The sequence below is a fragment of the Panicum hallii genome, chromosome 4 (assembly GCF_002211085.1).
Source record: "Panicum hallii strain FIL2 chromosome 4, PHallii_v3.1, whole genome shotgun sequence".
NCBI lineage: Eukaryota > Viridiplantae > Streptophyta > Magnoliopsida > Poales > Poaceae > Panicum > Panicum hallii.
Window position 1 is genome coordinate 17,190,236 of NC_038045.1, and position 21,783 is coordinate 17,212,018.

Below are 21,783 nucleotides of genomic sequence, written 5' to 3' on the forward strand. Positions count from 1 at the left end.
TATAGAAAAACTGTTGGAGAGTAAAAATATATAGAAAGTGATTTTTATGCAGAAAGCTCTTCAAATGATAATTTAGAGAGTGAAATTTAGAAAGACTCTTGGAGATGCTCTTAGTTTTTAACTTACTTCGTTCTTTTTAATAAATATAACATTTTGAGCTCCCAATTTCACACTTGAGTATATTACACCAACGACTTTAGCGTATACCGACTCATGACGACATAAGCAAGCTTAAGAGTTCAACTTTACCACACTAGCATATATATGTAGACATGTAGTAACGTTTGCATGGAGATAAACACCGTTTACTTCTTCTGTCTGCCAACATGAACTACATAAAAGAGTTATTGTTCACATGTTAACTGGCTAATAATTCGATCCAACTGTAGCCTCAATTGTAGCTGCACTCGAGCGGCACATGGCTGTTGAACCGGAGCTCGTCCGTGCAGTAGTCGTAGACCATGCTGTTGTTCCTGACGCCCTCGTACGCCGCCCGCTGCGCGTCGGAGAGGGCCTCGTACTCGCGGCCGTTCCACCACAGAGCCGCCGGGTCGTCGTAGCACGGCGGCGTCACGTCGCCGACCGCGCAGGCCGCGTCGACGTTGAAGCCGCGGAAGGCCGCGGTGAAGGGCGCCCTGGACCAGTCCACCTTGGCCCGGCCGCCGTCCGTCGCCCAAGCTGGAGCCGTCCCAAATGCTCCCGCGGATCAGCATCGCTGGCTTCGACGGGAACCTGTACCCCGGCACGGCGGCCGTCAGGTTCCTGAGCACCCGCACCGGCGTGTCGTCCACGAACATCCTGCGATAAAATTTGACCAAGGACTTTACTTATTACTGCAGAAAGAAATCTGGAAATTAGCAAAGATGAACGGGGAGTGAAGGAAATTAGCAAAGATGAACGGGGAGTGAAAAGGTTTACACGAGCTGGTAGGCGTTCCAGAGGATCTTGTAGTCGTGGAAGGCGGCGGCGGGGTCGAACCACAGGCGCAGCCGCTGCTCCCTGTAGCTCCTGCCGTCGATGATGAGGTTGGTCTGGAGGGTCACGGGCCGGCCGGCCTTGTCGCCCAAGAACTCGAAGTCGATTTCGTCGTGGCCACCATTTTCCGGCTGTGAAATAAGCTGGGAATGTACAGGAGATCGAAAGAAGCGAATTATTAATGATAACGCACTGATCAACAATAGATTAGCTAACGAGTTTTGATCATCACTACATGAACGTGTAATCAAGAAGGTTAAGTAGCCAATGCAATTAGATGGAGCTCACATAGAAGGTTGTGACGACTCCGGCCGTACGTGTACCCGGAGGGGATCTTCAGTCTTATGTGGAAAAGCCCCGACCCGTACATGGACTTGGACCGGAACCCAGCGCCTGCACGGTCACGTACGACCGTCGTTGTCGTCATCATCGTCATCGGCAATTGGATGCACGGTTGCAAGAACTTACCGGAGCTTCGATCGAGGATGAGATTAACCTCCGTCCCCCGGTTGAGATGATGACCATCCGCGCCATATACTGCGCCTCGTAGCTGTCGTCGAATGCCGGCGCCACCGCCGCCAGTGCGAAGCTAGTGACCGTGGCGGCTAGGACGACGACGAGGCGGAGGAGAAGCGATGGGCGCATTTGGACGCCATGGCTACTAGCCAATACATCATGCCCAGGAGACCCACGTTAAGATTACTCCAGCGCTCTCTATCTTCTCTTACGGCCTGCGGTTCTGCGGCGAGGGTTCACATCACCATGGCACTTGGCACGGCCCTATAATGTAGCAGCAGAGCTGGTCGCCATTAGTGGCAGCATGTATGCATGCATGGATGGAATGCAGAAGGGTGCTGTGTTGGCGACTGAACTTCGAAACTGTACTGCACGACGCTGCTTGTTGATCTACCTGCTGCAGGGCCTGCAGCACGATCGATCGGCTTCAATTCTCCACCCAAGCATACTTATTAAAATCGAGCACGCATGGTTCTTAACTCTAGAATTGTCAGTGCTAATCTGTGCAGGCTAGTAGTTCCGGTTTCACAATTAATTATCATCGGGTTTCTGCTTGTTAGACTCCATCCATTAGCCATTGATATGGTGTTAATAATACGAACAAGATTACATTAGTGATTGGCTTGTGTCCTCTTTGATCTGCTTTTATTTGAAACGTTCCGGGGCACACAAAGCTAATCTTAGGGACTCACTCATCTTACTGGACGACACGCAAACATTATTTTTGTGCTTAGCGGTGCATGCTTCCTCCGAGTAAGGATTATATATGGATTGTAACTTTAGGCTGAAAACAAGGTAAGGGCATTTGGATCCTCTTATTTTCGAGGAATTGAAATCTACTTAATAAACTAGGTTATTTGGCTTAGAATTTGACATCCCACCACTTTCTAAAATTTAGATATAAGTCTATCCTAAATTTATATGGTAGGAGATAGAAATTGATTCTATACACCACCAAGCTATATTTATATTCCGTAACTTATATCACGCTCTTTCGCTACTTCTCTATAGTAGAAATATAGCATATAAACAAGTGTGGTTGGGCCCTCTCTAGTTTTTTTCCTCGGCGCCTAGGATTTCATAGGCGACTCGAGGCGATCATCGTTGTCGCCATAGTTTTCCCTTCCCTTCTCCGTCTCCACCACATGTGATCCACACTGACGTGGTGTTTGGATCCTCCCAGTTCCCACGCCATCAGATCCACACCATATTCTACGTTTCGCAGCCCTAAACCCCATCTGCTAGCCTAGGGTTTTGTGGTGATGGTGGCCGGGTGTGTTGAGCCCTGCTATGCAAGAGGTGATGTTTGGGTGCACGAAGCCATGGAGGGTGTGGAAGGTTTGATGAGGAACCTGCGGCTGTCGGCGGTGGAGAAGAAGGGTTTGAAGATTGGATCGAAGGGGAAAGCAACTGAGGGCAGTGGGGGACATGTTCAGGTGTTGGGGAAGGTGATGTCGGAGAAGCTGATCCATGCTGAGACAGTGGAGCAGGCGCTTGGGAAGGTGTGGTGCCTATTAAGGGCATTGAATGCAGATCGCTAGGGAAAATAAATTCTTGATCACCTTTTTTCAAGAATCGGGGAAGAAGAAGGCTTTGGATAAGGGACCATTGATGATTTTGAAGGAACTCCTGGTGGTGGCTGATGTTGATAGGAAGAAGACGCTGGATGAGATTGAATTCGTGTATGTTCCGATTTGGATCAGGATCATGAATCTCCCTATTGGCCTGAGGAACAAGGAGGCAGGCATGACCATCGAGAAGGAGATTGGCGAGCTTATGTTGGTGGATATGGAGGACGGGGATGTGCCGATCAAGCGTTTTCTCAGGGTTCATGTCTGGCTAGATATTCGTAAACCTTTGATGCGTGGGGTTACGGTGGATGATGATTATGGGAACCCAGATAGGTGGTGCCCGTTGGTGTATGAATACCTCCCAAACTTTTGCTATATTTGCGGGATCATTGGTCACACGGAGAGGACGTGTTCTATTCATCTCCAAGAGGGGGAGGCATGGCAGTTTGACAAGTCACTGCATTTCATCCCTCCACGTGGGAGAACTGATGGAGAGGCGCTAAGAAGGGTGGAGAAGGGTAGGAGTGCTGGTTGGAGACCTAGCTCTAATGCAGGTCATGGAAGGTCGGAGGGTTCAGGTGGGCGATGGAGATCAAATGGCTCCCACAGCGATGCGCCGTCTTGGAAGAAAAGCAATGAGGAAGGTGGGAGAGTGGTTGGGAGAAAAGATGGAGAGAAGGATGAGGTTACTAGTCCACTCAAGGCAAAAGATGAGAACGTGTCCCTGATTGAGGAGCAGGGAAAAGGAGCGATATTTTTTTAAAACTTCCTCATTAATTCTATTGTTGAGGGGGCCTCGTCTAGCGATCATATGGATATTGTGGTGGCGGATGATGATAGCACTGCTGCGATAGGAAAGCGAGCGCCGCGAGCTGGTACAGAGGAGACTGGGGGAGGTGTGGAGAGTGAGCACGTGAACAGTACCATGCATCCTATGAACGTGGATCACTTGATAAGAAGGCAGGATCAGCTGCGGCTGGAGCGAAGGTAGGCGATGGTGTGGAGGCAAGTAATGGCAACAAAGGGGCTCGCAAAACGTACAAGAAGAAGGCACGACCTGCGAGCCACGGTGGTGATCTAGTGAATACCTTTCCTGAGGAGTCCAGGAAGAGGAGTTTGGAGGAGGATGTGGAGGAGGAGCTGGGAGAGTCGAAGAGGAGCAGGAGGACGGAGCAGGAGCTGGTTGCATCAGCTGACAATGTGAAGGCGGGGCTGCCGGAGCAGCCCTGAGAGAACCAATGAAACTTACAGCATGGAATTGCCGGGGTTGGAAAACGCCCTGGCAATTTGTGGCCTTCTGAATCTTCGGAAGGAGGAGGATCCGGACATTCTCTTTTTGTCGGATACCAAAATGGATGACAGGAGAATTAAAGGCTTGAGGTGGAACCTTGATTTAACAAACTTGTGTTGGAAATAAATTTCAGTTAAGATATTATGATCTTCACTGTTAAGTAAACATTTAAACATCTAAATATGATTAAGAAAACCTAATGATAAAACCCTAATGGGCTGTGATCAGCAGGCCCATTAGGCCTGTTTCCAGAGGCTGGCCCCCAGCCCCACAGTGCCTATAAATATAAGGTTGTGGTTAACACCTTAATGACCTAATCATCTCAATCTAAAACCCTAGCCACCGCTAGTCTGATCGCTAAGGGCATTGGAGGGGTTTGGAAGACCAAGTACTCCCATTGGCGCCTGGAGGACGCCAATAAGCCACTGCATCTCCTACACCGACAAGAACGCCTACTTCTTCTACGGATCAGGCGTAAATGGCTGCTACTACTGCTAACGCTGGTATAATGATTACCGTTTATTCCGTATTAGATTGATTTGTCATGAACTAGGTTACGTTAAGTTTCTGGGTAACATGCCACTAATATTAAATTTTGGCAAATTCTAACAATCGGTATCATGAGCCATCTTAACCTAGTCATGCACAGTCAATTTTTGAGCCATATTTATGCCTCTGTTTTCGTCGGTTTAAGATGCAAAGGTGCTGTGCAGATTAGATCATATTGCACAGTTAAGGTTGATTCATTTTTTAGACGCAATTAGTTTCTGCAGAAAGGTTTTTATGTGTTAATCATGCTTGATTAGATCTAAATCATGGTTAATTAGTTTTCTGATCACGAGATTAGATCTAATCTAATTCGGTTTCTGTCAAGTTTAAGTTTAATCTTGATCTGTTAATGCTAAGTGTCTTGGATTAGATGCAAATGTTTAACATTTATTCTAATTCATGGTTAAACCGAGACAAAATTGATGATTAGCTATGCAATTAAGGTTACGGCTCGCTGCTAATTAATCTGTTCCCAAATTAGATCTCCGTTCATGTTTGATTTCCTCAAAATTAGATCCAAAAATCATGAACAAGATGCATAAGTAAGCATTGAGAGGAACAGAGAATACAAATCTTAGATCGATTTAAGAAAATCCTAAATCCCGTGATGAACCCTAACTTAAAGAAAATCACCCTGCGCGGCAGCCCGCGCGCGCAGCGCCAGCGCGCCGCCCCGCGTGGCACCCCGCGCGGCCACCCCGAGCGCCAGCCGCGCGCTACTCCACGCGCCCGCCCGAGCGCCGCTGTGCGCGCTGCTGGGCCCGCCCGCGCGCCGCCCCGCACGCCACCCCCCGCTCACCTCTGGGCCCGCGCGCCGTCCCACGATGCTCCACGCGCTGGCACCGCTCGCCTCTGGGCCCGAGTGCCACCCAACTCGCCGCCCCGCGCGGCAGCCCTGCGCGCCTGCGCCCTGCCGCCCGGCCACCCGCGCTGCGTCGCGCCGCCTCTCAGCGCCACCTGCGCACTGCCCGGGAAAAAGGAAGAAGTGAAGTGAGGTGTGCGTTAGGGTTTCGTTCCGACCGAATGTTTTTATATGAGTTGCCGTGAGTTTCTGGCCGTTCGATCGGAATGGAGCATTCAGATTCACCCGCATTAGGGTTTTCGCGGGATGGGCCAAATGTGCAGATTGGGCTGCGCGTATAGAGGGATGTTTTGGGCTGTTTATGAGTTTTAGCCCAAATTAATTTTAAAGTCTTTTATTTACTGTTTCTTATGTTTAAAGCTCAAGATAATTGCTGTTATGTTTAAAGTTTTAATTATTTCTGTTGCACTTATTATTACCAGTATTATGTTAATTAATTTCTATGAGTTATGTAAATGTTTTTTAATCCTGTTTTAGTTGTATTTATTCGCTGAAAATTATGTTCATCCACCATAAGCAATTAAGATGCACTCTATTTAAATGGAACCATCAGGAAGTTTATTTAGAGCACTCATAATTAATTCTGACCATCGTTGATTTAATTATGAGTTTAATGATAAATTTTGTTTGTTTTCCCCATTGGTGATGCAAATTGAAATTTATGTATGATTTTAATCAGACCATCGTACTTCTTATGCGCATCTTAATTGTGAGTTTAATGAAGTTATTGTTCTCACAATTTTTCAGTGAACACTGTGACGGGCTACCTGAAATCCATTGAGCCACTGAATGGCACCAACTATCCAAGCTGGTATAAAGATGTTAATGTTGCCATTGCTGTGTGTGAGTATGATCTCGCCTTACGTCGAGACAAGCTAGCAGAGCCCACTGATCCCAATGGTGATCGTACTGCCCTTGAGAAGTGGGAGAGATCAGACAGGATGGCCAACATGATCATTAAGAACACAATCACTCCGTCCATCTGTGGTGCTATTCCTGATAAGGACCAGGATGGTAATGATCTGAGCGCCAAGGCATACCTTGCCAAGGTGGAGGAGAACTTTAAGAGTTCTTCCAAGACTTATGCTAGCACCCTGATCATGAAGATGCTGACTTCACAGTATGATGGGCAAAGTGGAATCAGGGAGCACATTATGAGCATGTGTGACATGGCAAATAAGCTGAAGACACTGGATATGGCTATCTTTGATGATTTTCTGGTGCACTTCATCATGACTTCCCTGCCAGTACAGTACAGTCCTTTCAAAATAAGCTACAACACTCAGAAGGCGACTTGGAGCATGGCTGAGCTCATTAGCTACTGTGTTGAGGAAGAAGAAAGGCAGAAAGCTGAAAGGATGAAGGATGCTGTCAACATGGTCAGCAAGCGCTTTGGGCGTGTTAGCATGAGCAACACTCCTAAGCATCAGGCTGAGTCTGGCAGCAACAAGCAGCATAAGAATAAGTTTAAGGGCCATAAGAGCAAGGCCGTGTCACATAAGAAGACCTCTAATGAGAGGTTATGCAAGTTCTGCAAGTCATCTAAACATGAGCAGAAGGAATGCCATGGATTTAAGGAGTGGCTTAAGAACAAAGGTACAATTACTGATTATGTATCTTTTATTGATGAATCGTTCTTAGTGAATTTTTCTCCTAATACTTGGTGGATTGACTCAGGTGCCACTGTGCACATTTCCAATTCACTGCAGGTATTCAGTTCGATCCGAACTATAAGAGAGGGGGAGCGAAGCCTAAGAGTGGCTGATGGCAATGAAGTGAAGGTTGAAGGCATTGGGAGCTTTGATTTGGAGTTACCAGGCGGCTTCAACCTTAGTTTGCATGATGTTCTTTATATTCCCAGTTTGAAGAGAAACCTTATTTCTGTTTCGCATTTAGATAAGTCGGTACATATTTGTGAGTTTGGCAACTCAGTGTGCAACATTAAATTTCATAATTTAAGTGTGGGCCTTGGTCATTTGCAAGGCGATCTTTATTTGCTCTCTCTTGATAATGTTTATTCTGCAATGAATGTGGATGATGTAACGCATAAGCGTAAGCGTGATGATGAGACTTCTTCGAAATTGTGGCATTGTCGTTTGGGCCACATTTCGAGGGGGAGAATTGAGCATCTCATAAGAGAAGAGATACTCCATTCATTAGATCTCTCAAACTTAGATCAACAATGCGTTGATTGTATTAAGGGAAAATTCACTAAGACAATTAAGAAAGGAGCTACTCGGAGTTCGGGCCTATTAGAAATAATTCATACTAATATTTGTGGCCTGTTCCCAGTAAAGTCTGTTGATGGTTTTGACTCGTTAATTACTTTCACAGATGACTTCTCTCGTTATGGTTATATTTACCCCATTCGTGATCGATCCGAGTCATTAGATAAATTCAAAATATTCAAAGCTGAAGTGGAAAATCAGCATAATGTCACTATTAAATTAGTGAGATCGGATCAAGGTGGTGAATATTATGGGAGACATGCTCCATTCGGCCAAGTACCTGGACCATTCGCTAAGTATCTTGAAGAGAATGGTATAAAGGCCCAGTATAGTATGCCGGGCGAACCACAGCAAAACGGAGTTGCTGAGCGTCATAATCGTACACTAATGGACATGGTACGTAGCATGCTTAGTTATTCTACTTTATCTGTGGAGCTGTGGATGGAAGCATTAAAAACAGCTGCGCACATACTAAATCGTGTTCCTTCCAAATCCGTGCCAAAAACACCTTATGAGTTGTGGTTTGGGAAGAAACCATCGCTTAATTATCTACGTGTGTGGGGCTGTCCAGCCGAAGCTAAGTTATTTAATCCACAGCAAAAGAAATTAGATAATAAGACGGTGAGCTGCTATTTTATCGGATACCCTGATAAGTCTAAGGGATACCGATTATACTGTCCTGATCGCCTCACTAAGTTCGTTGAGACCAGGCAGGCTATATTCCTAGAGGATGCAGGAATCAGTGGGAGCTTTCCGAGGAGGGAAATTAATCTTGAAGAAATACGGGCTGAGCTTCCTATCCCCGTAATTCAAGAAACAGTAACACCTCAGTTAGTGCCGTTGTTTGTTCCTTCCGTTCAGAGTACACCATCTGATCAGATTACGCCTCCTGTTCAGAGTACTAGCGCTACTCCGCTTGTTGAAGTAGCTCCTGAGCCTGCGAGCGAACAACAAGCTGAGCAAATGGCGCCTAATGCTGAAGATGAGAACCCTGTCGAGGTGCCTCAGGCTGCACCTCAACCAGCACCTCAGCCTGTAGAACCATTAAGAAGATCACAGCGTGCTAGGAAAAAGATAGTTTTCCCTGATTATGAGACATACTTAAGTGAAGATATGTATGATATTGGGAAAGCTGGTGATCCGAACACGTTTAGAGAGGCAGTATCATGTGAGAACTATGCCAAATGGGTTGAGGCCATGGAAGAAGAGCTTAAGTCCATGAGTTCCAATGATGTTTGGGATCTGGTAGATATTCCTAATGGAGTCAAACCAGTAGGCTGTAAATGGGTCTACAAGACTAAACGTGATTCTAAAGGGAATCTCGAACGATTCAAAGCAAGGCTTGTAGCCAAAGATTTTACACAAAAGGAAAGGGTTGATTATAATAAAACTTTCTCCCCTGTGTCTAAGAAAGATTCATTCAGAATCGTTATGGCGCTAGTAGCTCATTATGACTTAGAGCTACATCAGATGGATGTCAAAACTGCATTCCTGAATGGTGACTTGGATGAGACCATCTTCATGGCATAACCGGAAGGTTTTGTTGTGAAGGGCAAGGAACATTTAGGATGCAGACTTAAGAAATCTATTTACGGGCTTAAGCAAGCGTCAAGACAGTGGAACCTTAAATTCAATCAAGTGATTAAGAAATTTGGATTTAAGGAGAATGATGTGGATAATTGTATCTACACTAAGATAAAGGGTGGTAAATTTATAATTCTAGTGCTTTATGTGGATGATATCCTATTAGCGAGTAGTGATAAGCGTATGCTGCATGAGACAAAGGGATTTCTTTCATCCAATTTTGATATGAAAGATCTTGGTGAAGCCTCTTATGTTCTAGGCATTGACATACACCGAGATAGGACCAAAGGAGTACTAGGATTGTCTCAAAAGGCATATATTGAGAAAATGCTTAAGAGATTTAATATGGATAAGAGTAAGGCCACACCTGTTCCATTAGCGAAGGGCGATAAGTTTAATGAAGCCCAATGTCCTAAAAACCAATTGGAATCAGATGAGATGAAGGACATATCTTATGCTTCAGCTGTCGTAAGCCTGATGTATGCACAAGTCTGTACGCGTCCTGACTTGGCTTTTGCTACCGGAATGTTTGGAAGATATCAGAAAAATCCTGGGAAGGTCCACTGGTGTGACAGTTCATGTATCTGTAAGCTAGGCTTATAATTTGATAGTGTGAAGTGTACGCTTGTTAGTATAAAACTTTTGTGTGTTTGTGTGAAACTGTTAAAAATTTAAAATACAAGTAAAAAGGGTATTTTTGTAATTACAGAAAAACATAGGGTTGTTTTTGCAAAATGTATTTGGATTAGGGTAATTTCAAAATAAGTGAAAGTGGTTTTGTAAACATGTTTTCCTTGTTTTAACCCTTGTAAAAATATATTTATTTATCCAAAAGTTTCATTGGAAATGTGTATGTTGAAGTGTGTAAAAATTTTGGGTAAAGTGGTAAAAACAAGGGTATTTATGTAATTTTATAAAAGTATAAGTCCTTATACGCAAATATTTGATTTACAAAAGTAATTTTCAAAAGTTACTAGGGGCCAAATTATAAGAATGCAAGTAATCATGACAGTTCTGAAAACTTGCACCTAGGCCCAAGTTGCGTGAAAAATATGTAACAAGGACAAGTCTTTATAAAATTTAAAGTTAGTTCAAAGTTTCCAAAATAAGGTTGCATACCTTGAGTTTTGGAGTTCAAACCCTAAAGCAAAGTTGTAGAGCTTGAAAAGTTGTACAACTTTCATTTTGGTCATTTCTTCATTAGAGCCCTGTATCAGTGGGAAATTTAGTCTTTCTTTCAGGCCCTTGAAGTTTTTGCAAATTGCAAACAGGTCCTTGGCGCTCTCCTACCCTTCTTCCTCCGGCTGCTTCCTCTGTTTTTCTGCTTCACTGCCGCCGCCGCCGTTCTTCTTTAAGCACCGGCGTCAGTGCAGCCCCCCTGCCCCCTCTCCACTCCCAGGCGCCGCCTTATCCCTTCCCCCAACCTTATCCCTTCTTTCCCCGCCCATTCCCGTGCTGCCACGCGCCGACCGCCGCCCGCCCGAGCTGCCGGTGCTGCTCACTTGAGCCGCCGCCGTGGCGCCCGGCCGTGCGCCTCTCTCCTCCCTTCCTTTTCCTATAAATAGCACCCTCGGGGCCTCTGGAAGCTGCTCCCCCACGCCGTTGCACCTCTCCCACGCCGCAGCCCAGTCCCCCGCGCCACCGTGCCGCCGCTGCTCCTGCCTCACGCCGACGGCCCTCCTCCGGCCGTCTCTTCTCCTCCCAAGTGTGCCAATCGGTGCGCCCGGATGCCCTCTCTCTCCCCACCCTACTCCCCTTGCTAATTAACCACTCCATCGCCGGAATTTGGGATGAACCCGAGCTCCACCGGTCATCCATGGCAGAGGGACCCAATTGCAAAGTCCCAAATCTTTCCAAGGGTCCAAATGGAAGTTTTCAGCCCTTTCTTCCTTTCCAATGTGCTGAACTTTGAAAATCCCTAGAAAATCGTAGAAAACTCAAAAAAATATGAAACCAGTTGGACTTGAATCCTCATTTCAAATTCTATCCCTTTTGTTTTATGACCATGCTGTGAAAATAGATAGTTTGTACTGTATTTTGAATAAAAGTAAATGGATGTTTGTTATTTCATGTGAGTGATATTTTTGACTTGTAAATTCAATAGAGAATTGTAGGAAATTCCAAAAATTACAAAACCAGTTTTGTTTGAAACTAGGTTTAGAACTCTATAACTCCTATTAAGTGAGTTTGATTTGAAACCAAATAGTTTTGAATCAATATTGAATCTAAGACATGGGAATGTAATATCCTATCCGTAATTCCAATTTTAATCCTATAGGTTAACCATGTGATCATGATTTTGTTATGCAACCTCCATTGTTTAAATATGATGTGATGTGGAAATTTCAAACTTAATCTTGATTCATAATTTAATTTGTAAGAGTTGATCAATTCAATTTGTTTTATATGAAAATTTGCTAAGTCTATTTAGTAAGACCTATCTAATTAGATCTTTTAGCCAAAATCTTTTAAGTATGCAATAAAATTGTGTTTAAAGTTTTCAAACTTTATAACTCTAGTTATCTAGGACTCACATTCAATTTTAAATTTAATTTAAACTTGAATACTTAATTTCTGTTTTCAATTAAATTAATGCTTTAGTCATGAGTTAATATTTATGATTTAAGGCTTAGATTCCTTTTTATACCATAAGTTCTTAAGTGTTAACCTATTGGATTGCAGCTAATCTTTGAAATATAGCTTGTGTCCTTCTTGTTTAGTCTTGTGTAAAAATTTTCAAGTCTTTTCCTGCTCTTTAGCTATGGAATTTAAGTGCCTTTGTGTTGTAGTTGATGAAATGTTTGTATGTAGATTTTAATCTTGCTAGGACCTTTTCTGTAAAAATCAGCACACCCCGGCCTTTATCGATCACATACCTTTAGGATACACTTATCGACTACATACCTATCGGCTAGGTACTCTGTCGGATTAAAATGTGAATCGGCTATGTGTGAACCTTTGTTAAACAGCCGATTTATCTGAGTTTTCACACTAGATCTTAAGATTCTTGCTTTTGGCTAATCCAAGCTGATTTTAGTTGTTTTCCATATAGGTCAATTGTGTCCGATCAATTCTTAGTTTTCCAATCTTTACCGGCACACTTCTATCTGCCGATTTGTCGGCTAAGAAGTCGGTCACGTACAACCCATCAACTATACACCTATCGGCCACATTCTCGTTAGACTAGTTTCGCACTTGTGGTCTCACCAACCTAGTATAATATTAGTGTTCTGTTACACCTAATTCTTGAAATAGGTCTAACTTAGCTAACCCTATCGGCTGTACGGCACTCAATTGTTGTGTTGACGTAATCCAGCCGATGCAACCACACCTAGTTACTTAGGATAATACTTAAGCACATCTCAGTTAAGACACGCCTCTGTTAGACATGACCAAAGCACATCCATCGGCTAAACCTGATGCATCCTCATCAGTTAAAGCCAAGACCTTTACACCAACCAATTAGATAACCGAACATGCTACCCAATGAAGTTAGAATAAATGTTTAGGGTAACCCACCTTGTTGCTTAACGTAACTAGTTACTTTGGTTGATACCCGATAAATGACTGCCCAGTACAGGGTAGTTAGGTTGTTTGTCGAAATGTAATGTTCTTTTATTTGAATTGCAACTTTATCGTGAATTGAAATGAAAGTGTATGCATCCATTGAACTCCATCTTGCATATCATGTAGACTCGATCTCTCCCGCCGACGGAAATTACCAGTTAATCCCGGAACAAGAAGAAGGTTGTTCTGAAGACCCTAAGGACTTCGTCAGGGAATTCTCGGAAGGCCCGAACCAAAGTTCGGACGTTATTAACTTGACTAACCCCAGCCCCACCAATAAAGGCAAGCCCCGGACATAACCTACTATTTTTATTACACTGCAATCTATATCTATTTACGTATTCTATGCATTAAGTTCTTAGGAATTGCTTGAAACCCTAGTTGCATTCTCCTAGGAACCAATGTGATGGATACTAGTACTTGAGTCCGACTAGCTGCTATGCTAATAGGGCCGGTAGAAGTCGGGTGATTTCCTGTCACTCGCGCGATATAGGAGTTGTAATGTTTACATTCCTGTTATCACTATAAGGATGCCGGACGGGAGTTTTATGAGGTATCATGGTTGAGGTAATACCCCGTCTGTGTTGATGAATTTTGATAAGGTCGCGGTGTGTGCCGATCGGGGTTAAGTGTTTGAAAGTACTAACCACATGCCGTGAGTTATGGGTAAGCGGTAAGCCTAGTAGCCAATCGGCCCGAGGAGTGGACATACCTCCCACCACATGTATTTGGTTCTTTTGGTTACTTAGTTCGACTGGGGAAATACGTGTTGCAAGGGCAACCAGGAATACGGGTTTTGTAGTCGCGCTACAGACGTATGTCCTGCACGAGTGATGTGCGTATGTTCCTGCAGTCGCTTGTGGTGGACCTGTCCACGAGTCGGAATGAAAGGCAAACGGTTGCTTCGGAACTATCGTTGGATATTCCAAGCGTGTGAGTTAGGTTTACCTTGCAACGTTAAATTCGATTCGAATCGTCCGCCTCTCACGATGATTGAGACTACTTAATCCCTTTATCACACAGAGTAACAAGAGCAACTATATGATAAGTAATACTGATGGATGAGATAAAGAACTCTACCTTGCTTGTTTAGTTATAGGTGCTTATCTAGAATGGATAATCATATAGAACTTGAAGCTAAAAGCTAAAAATAAGGATCTACTCTTAGTTGTTTTTCAGCTGAAACTAAACCCAGAGCTATTGTAAGCCTTCATGAGTCTAGTTATGGGCTAAAGTATACCCAATCCCGGGTAAGCCTTGCTGAGTATTAGTATACTCAGCCTTGCTAGTTATATGTTTTGCAGGTAAAGTCTTGAAGACCCTACTCTTCCCATGCCTTGGCCCTGTACTCTTTTAGAAGGTTGGTCCGTGGAATGGGATCCGTCCCCGGCCAGCACTGGTGATATCGAGCGATGTCGTGCTCGGGCTTAGCATGACATCCGTCTTAACGATGTGTTGTAATCATCGCATATGTTTTCCGCTACTAAAAACCATAGTTTTAACAGTTTGTAATCTTTTCTCTGAATTTGAAACTTCGTACCTCTTTTAGAAATCCTTGTAATGTAATTCTCTGTAATGTAAAACGTGATGGTAAATGTATCTCTGGACTCACCTTCGTGTGAGGTAACCTTATTTGATCCTGTGTATCGGTGGTTTATCGGGACGTTACCCGACAGGCCAAGGGATTATACCGTTTGAAGCACGTTGGAGCCCTCGGAAGTGGACTCGCGTACTTGAGCCGGTATAATTCAGGTTGGTTCTGCCACAGCTGGTTGGTGTCAAGAAGGCATTACGTTACTGCCAAGGCACTAAAGACTTCATGCTCATATACAGAAGATCAGATAACCTTGAAGTTGTGGGTTATACTGATGCTGACTTTGCTGGATGTGTGGATAGTAGGAAATATACATCAGGATATATTTACACGTTAGCTGGTGGAGCTATATCATGGAAAAGCTCTAAGCAAAGTTTAGTTGCAGCGTCGACGATGCAAGCTGAGTTTGTGGCATGCTATGAATCAACTGGACACGCTGTTTGGCTTAAGAATTTTATTCCGGGCCTCAAGGTAATTGATAGCATTACGAAACCTATAACGTTATACTGCGATAATCAGTCTGCAGTATTCTTTTCGAGTAACAACAAGTCAAGTGGTGCTTCCAAACACATTGACCTTAAGTATCGTGTTGTGAAAGAAAGATGCCAGGATCGAACCATTAAGATTGAGCACATAAGAACTAATTCTATGTTAGTGGATCCGCTCACTAGGCTTACCGCCGAACGTGTTTAAGCAGCACGTTACTAATATGGGTTTGGTGGATAGTCTTTAGGTCCTGGTTTAGGGCCATAATAACTCTCAACTAACGAATAAGCGTTCTACCGAGGTGTTTCAGTGAGACTGTGGGTAATGGGGTCCCAGTAGTGCATCAAGCTACTGATGACGCATTGGTCCAGTACTCTCTGTTACTACTAAGGGTGAACATTAGTATGATATGAACATTAGCCTTAACCGTTCGATCAAGTGGGAGAATGTTGAAAATAAATTTCAGTTAAGATATTGTGATCTTCATTGTTAAGGAAACGTTTAAACCATCTAAACGTGGTTAAGAAAACCTAATGATAAAACCCTAATGGGCTGTGATCAGCAGGCCCATTAGGCCTGTTTCCAGAGGCTGGCCCCCAGCCCCACAGTGCCTATAAACATAAGATCGTGGTTAGCACCTTAATGATCTAATCATCTCAATCTAAAACCCTAGCCACCGCTAGCCTGATCGCTAAGGGCATTGGAGGGGTTTGGAAGACCAAGCACTCCCATTGGCGCCCGGAGGACGCCAATAAGCCGTTGCATCTCCTACACCGATAAGAACGCCTACTTCCTCTACGGATCAGGCATAAATGGCTGCTACTACTGCTAACGCTGGTATAATGATTACCGTTTATTCCGCATTAGATTGATTTGTCATGAACTAGGTTATGTTAAGTTTCTGGGTAATGTGCCACTAATATTAAGTTTTGGCAAATTCTAACAACTTGGTGGTAAAAGATTGCAAAGGGAAGAGTGGTGGTCTTGCAATCTTTTGGAGAAAGAAAATAAACCTCCATCTTCGTGGGGTTTCTCGATTCTACATTGATGCTGATGTAGTGGAGGCGGATTGTTTTGTTTGGCGGTTTACTGGTTTCTATGGTGAGCCAAAAACTGATCAAAAGGACCTGTCATGGAAGGCAATGAGTACTCTGAATGCTTCTCGACGCCGGCCTTGGTTGTGTGTGGGAGACTTCAATGAAGTTCTGCTTGGGTGTGAAAAGGAGGGAGGACAACCAAAATCGCAGGGTCGTATGGATCGTTTCAGGGAGGCATTGGATGGTTGTGCTCTCACAGATTTGGGTTTCGTGGGGGACCCTTTCACTTGGCGGAATAATTGTCATAACAGCGATAGTTATACAGTTATATTAGAGAGCGCTTGGATCGAGTGGTAGCGGATGAGGCTTGGTGCGGTCGGTTCCCAGATTTCCGTGTGATCAATGGCGACCCGCATCACTCGGATCATCGGCCAATTATTGTGGTGATGAATGAGGAGGTGAGAACTCGTGGGAGGTCTGGTGCGTGTGCCTTTTGTTTTGAGGCTGGTTGGGTCCAGGAAGAACATTGTAAAACCATTGTGAACAGTGCCTGGAACCTTACAATGGATGTGCGGGCTGGCAGTGTTGTTGATGCTGTTCGCGAGGTGGGAGCTGAACTATGGAACTGGAGTAGGAATGTCCTAGGAGATCTGGAGAAGAGCATAGAACGTGCAAAAAAGAGTTTGGAGGAGTGCTGCAGGCTAGCAATAAATGGGCGCAATATTGCCAGGGAGGAAATTTTGAAATATAAGTTGGAGAAGCTGGAGGCGCGGAGGGAACTGTATTGGCACCAAAGAGCCCAAATGTGCTGGCTGAAAAATGGTGATCGAAATACAAAGTTCTATCATGCTTTTGCATCGGAGAGAAGGAAAAGAAACAGAATCAAAAAACTTGTGGAGGATGGGGGAGGTGTGGAGGAGGAGGGGGAGATCCATGAGCTTATCACTAACTTTTATAAAGAATTATTTTGCAGCTGTGCAGGAAATCGTTATTATGAATTATTGGCCCAAGTTGAACCAAAGGTTACAGCTATGATGAATCAGTCCCTGCTGCGAGAAGCCACTGATGATGAGATTAAATCGGTCCTGGATAGTATGGGGGATCTCAATGTTAGACAACTAGGCAATTTTCGGTATATTTTAATTCCAAACATTACTAGCAATTTTATGATATAAATGAGTGATAATGGGTGAATAAGATATGTGCATGTGTTTATATTATTCTTACTAATAAGCATGAACAAAGAGTTAAACCATAATAGGTTTAGTAAGTACCCCAAGGCGGGACCAGTGCCGGGGGCACCGGTTGCGCCGTTACCAGCTGGAATAGACATGCTATTCGACTGGCCTTGCTCGAAGTAGCCGAACTATGTCGATGCAGGAAGAAGTTCGCAGTGCAGTCCCACGATCGGTTACGCCGGGAAGTAGACGAAGTAGTCGTTCCCACGAACGGTCACGCCGGGAAGTAGACGAAGTAGTCATTTAGGGAGCGAGCAGACGCGTCAAGACGCACCCCAAAAATCTGATTGCCCGCGTCCCGTGCAGGACCTTCGGCGAGCAGAGGTCCCGGAGGCCTGCTCTCGCTAGAGCTGTGCGCGCAGCACTAGCGATGGGAATGGCAGAAAGCAGCTGAGGGAGAAGGGAGAGGTCTCCTAAGCAGGAGAACCTGGATGAGTGCTGAGGTGAGTGAGGATGGGAGGAGGGGGTGGTGGTTTATATAGGAGTGAGGTGCCTCAGGTTCAACGAACCTGGACGTCGTAAATGATTTTGATGAGCGGCAGTTATTGTGCCTCAGGTTCAACGAACCTGGACGTCGTAAAGAGTCTTGATTGTCCAGTCATTACTGTCAACATTAATTCTCTATTTTAATGCTCTTTACAGCAAAACATCCTTCTCATCTCAGCACATCACGTCGCACCGCACCGCACCGCACCTGCACGTCACGTCACGTCCGGCCGCGCCGCGCCTCGGCCTCGGCCACGGCCACGGCCTCGGCCTGGCTCGGCGAGGCGAGCGAGCGCGCGCGTGTGGTTCACCATCCTCCTCTTACCGGCTTCATAAGTGGTGTACACGAGGTCCACCCTTTAAGTCGGTTGAGATCCTCCTCAATTCCCGGTATGAAATTAAGCTATTGATTCCCTAGCATTTAATAGTGGGCTTTAAGTTCTTTAAATGTATTGATTAGAATGAATGGGCCAAGCCCATAACTCCAACAATCCCCACCAAGAAATTCAAGCCACACTAGAAATACCCTCATTCCCTCATTGATATACCAGTATTTGACAGAGACTGTTAAGTTGAACTTCCATCTAGGACAAAAGCTACACTTATTCACAACTGTACAATGGACTATGCCTTGAATTGACAGTCTTGTGCAAACAAGTTTGACCAGAGCCCTACACTGGTACTAGGCTGCAAAAGCATCCCTGCGGTTTGGAGCTTATAAGTCATACTCCAGGCCCTTCATGAGTTTCTAGAGAATACCCAATTCTCATAGACCATGACTAGTAGTCAGACTCATATAGGTGTGTTCCTTTCAGATGTTCTGTAGGACAACTTCTTTGTTTCAAGAAAACAACTCATTTGTTTTAAAGAAACCACCTGGAACACATTAAGGTATAGACCAACCTGTCATACAGATTAGAAGAGAAATGCATCTTATACACGGAACGAGCCCTTTTCACAAAGGTTCTCTTCTCACAGTCAGACTTTACTTTGTTTCACCATCCTAATTCACGGGATCTCCGATCACATAGGACAGGTTTCCACTATAGAATGACTCACGTGGGTCTCAAGCCCAATTCCATAGATGCATTGTCTATCACATTTCGTGAAAGACCCTTTGTAAACTAATCTGCCAGATTTTTAGCCGTCTGAACATAGTCCAGGGCTATAACTCTGGAGTTTCTCAATTTTCTGACAGATTTCAACCGCCTTTTCACATGTCTAGATGACTTCATGTTATCCTTTGAACTATTCACCTTGACAATTACCGTTTGATTGTCACAGTTCATTAGAATTGCCGGTAACAGTTTTTCAACTATCGGCAAGTCCATAAGGAGCTCACGAATCCACTCAGCCTCAACAGTGGCGGTATCTAATGCTGTGAGTTCTGCTTCCATAGTTGACCTCGTTAAGATGGTCTGTGAAGCGTCCCCCCCATCAGGGAAGATTTAAAAGTGTTACTTTATCAGTCCCAGGAGGCTGATAACACTTTTATTACATCAGATGGTACATCACCCTACAACTCTACGCGGTAATGGGCAGTGAAGCGCCACTATCGCGAGAATTACAACTAAAACCCACACTACTACACTGGCTACGAAAAGAGAGTCATCAGAGTCTTGCGCCATGCGGAACTCCGGCGGTGGCCCTAACCACAGGCAAGTCTGGGTGCAGGACGAAACCCTACTCGACGTCTTCTGGGTTGTAGTCTGGATCTTCTGCTGTAAGAAGTAAGAATGGGGTGAGTACAAACGTACTCAGCAAGTCCAATCACACCCAGGGGGGGGTTTATAATAGAAATCAATGCACAGGACAGTCCAAGGATAAGGTCAGGGTTCATTTGCGGAAAACTCGGTTATATGCAAAGGTTCGTTTAAAACAATTTCCAAAACAAGTTTTTAAGTATCAAGGAGCACATGGTGTTGATCCACACAGGATCTAAGTTTTTAGCTGCTACCGGACTCCCCGTCCGCCGTAGAACACGGCACAACTGCCGGACACTTTGCAAACAACCCACACCAGTCCAATCATTCCCAGAGAGAAACACTAGTTATGTGACCACACCATAACTTGCCCAATACCGTGGGCACGGCTATTCGAATAGATTTTAACTCTGCAGAGGTGTGCAACTTTACCCACAGGTGGGGTACCACAGCATGATCACCTTAGTGTCGGTGCAGATCCCAGCAAAGCCATTACCCACCTTAGCTAGACCTAACTAGCCACCACGGGATCCATCAAGGGGTCATTCGACCTATCTCCCTTCCTCGCTCAACCACACAGGTACGAGCACACCAACGGCAATTCACGCAGAAATGCCATCCATCCCGTCTGACTCATCTTTCAAAACCACATTTTATCCCTTCCCACACACACACATTTTCTTTATAAAACCAGGTGGTCAAGGTATGGTTATCACAAACAAGGGTGGCTATCCTACCATGTTTTCAGCAAGCAAAACCATGCAATTTTATAAAACAGGCCACTGGGTTGTGTTTATAAAATCTAGTACAGAAACATGCATCAAAGGGCGGGATTGAACTTGCCATCATCAAACCCTTGCGGGAGGTCCTGATCGAAGCACTGTCCCTCGGGCTCGGGGTCGCAGAACTGGTCCTCGTTCACTTGATCACAGTCGGGACCTTCCTCGTTCACTCTGTGTCCTACGACGCAAACAAACAGGCACACAATCAAGCGAAAGAACTAAAAGTTTTTATCGTTGAGCTTGAATCGGAAATTATTAAGTTATAGAGATAGGGGTAATATTTTTGGGTGGTTTCGTAATGGCATGGTTGGAACTATACTAGAAATGGTGTGGTAAAGTTTCAGGTCGATCGGAGGTCGTTTGGCGCATAAAATGACGAGTTAATCGGGGTGTTAGGGTCTAAACGAGGGTCCGAGGGCCTATTTGTAACTATATATGGTGTGGAAAGGACTTGGTCATAATTTCTAGAGACGTTTGGGGCTCATTAGAGAGAGGTGGGGGTTTATTTGATTTTACATTCACATGGTGGGGGCTAGTACTCGAAATAAACAAAGGCGGAGGGGTTTTTATACAAAGTGACGCATAGGGGGGGTTCTTCTGGGGAAATACAGGAAAAGGGGGGGCTTTGGGCAAAAAGCCCTTTCTTCCTCCCCTCTCCACGGGAAACAGAGGAAGGGGGGGAGAGCTCCTGCGCCGGCCAAATTCCGGCGGCCAGGGCTCGACGGCGGCCCGGGGGTGGGGGGAAAAGGGAGGGGGAGGCGAGGGGATTCCATCCCCGGCCTCACCTTGGACCGAGGTGGATCGAGGGGGCGTGCCCACAGGAGCAGGGACGGCGGCGCTAGGCGGCTCGGCGGGGCGGCGCCGGGCTTGGGGAGGTGAGGGGCTGGGCGGCGGTGCAGGTTGTGGGGTGCCGGGGGTGCCCCTCGGCCCTATTTATGGGTGGCCGAGGCGGTGGGGCGGGGGGTTCGGCCGGCGGCTCCGCGGGCGGCCATTAATGGCGTTTGGCCGCTCGCGGCCGTCGCGATGTGGCGTGGCGGCGAGGGCGCCGGGCGTTGCACGTGGGGGAGGGCCGGGCGCTGTGCGGCACAGGGGCAAAGGGAGCGGCAGCGCGCGCGGCGGGGCGAAGCGCCAGCGGCTGGCGGCACGGCACGCGCGGGGCCGGGCGCGCACGTGCGCGCACGGCGCGGCGGGTTGCGGGCCAGGGCGGGGCGCGAGCGGCGGCCGGCACGGCGCGGCGCGTGGCCACGCGGCGCGCATGCGCGTGCGTCGTGGCACGGCCGGGGCAGGGCCGGCGCACGGCCAGGGCAGTGCTCG

The 21,783-nt window shown here is 45.7% G+C and overlaps 1 protein-coding gene and 1 pseudogene across 1 annotated transcript; one reads left to right on the forward strand and one right to left on the reverse strand.

Annotated features, from left to right (window-relative positions):
* Positions 1-391: 391 nt before the first annotated feature.
* Positions 392-1,620, reverse strand: LOC112890376 (annotated as a pseudogene).
* Positions 1,621-4,831: 3,211 nt separating this feature from the next.
* Positions 4,832-7,529, forward strand: LOC112890377. The gene is made up of 3 exons (XM_025957278.1): positions 4,832-4,856; positions 6,512-7,360; positions 7,474-7,529. Exons 1-3 carry the CDS (start codon positions 4,832-4,834, stop codon positions 7,527-7,529), a joined length of 930 nt encoding a protein of 309 aa, XP_025813063.1.
* Positions 7,530-21,783: the final 14,254 nt, after the last annotated feature.

Bases quoted from the DNA above. Each gene is read 5' to 3' on its own strand.
- LOC112890377 (XM_025957278.1), top strand. From the start codon at position 4,832: ATGGCTGCTACTACTGCTAACGCTG. The intron at 4,857-6,511 runs GTATAATGATTA...ACAATTTTTCAG, and splicing joins TGCTACTACTGCTAACGCTG to TGAACACTGTGACGGGCTAC. The intron at 7,361-7,473 runs GTACAATTACTG...AATTCACTGCAG, and splicing joins GGAGTGGCTTAAGAACAAAG to GTATTCAGTTCGATCCGAAC.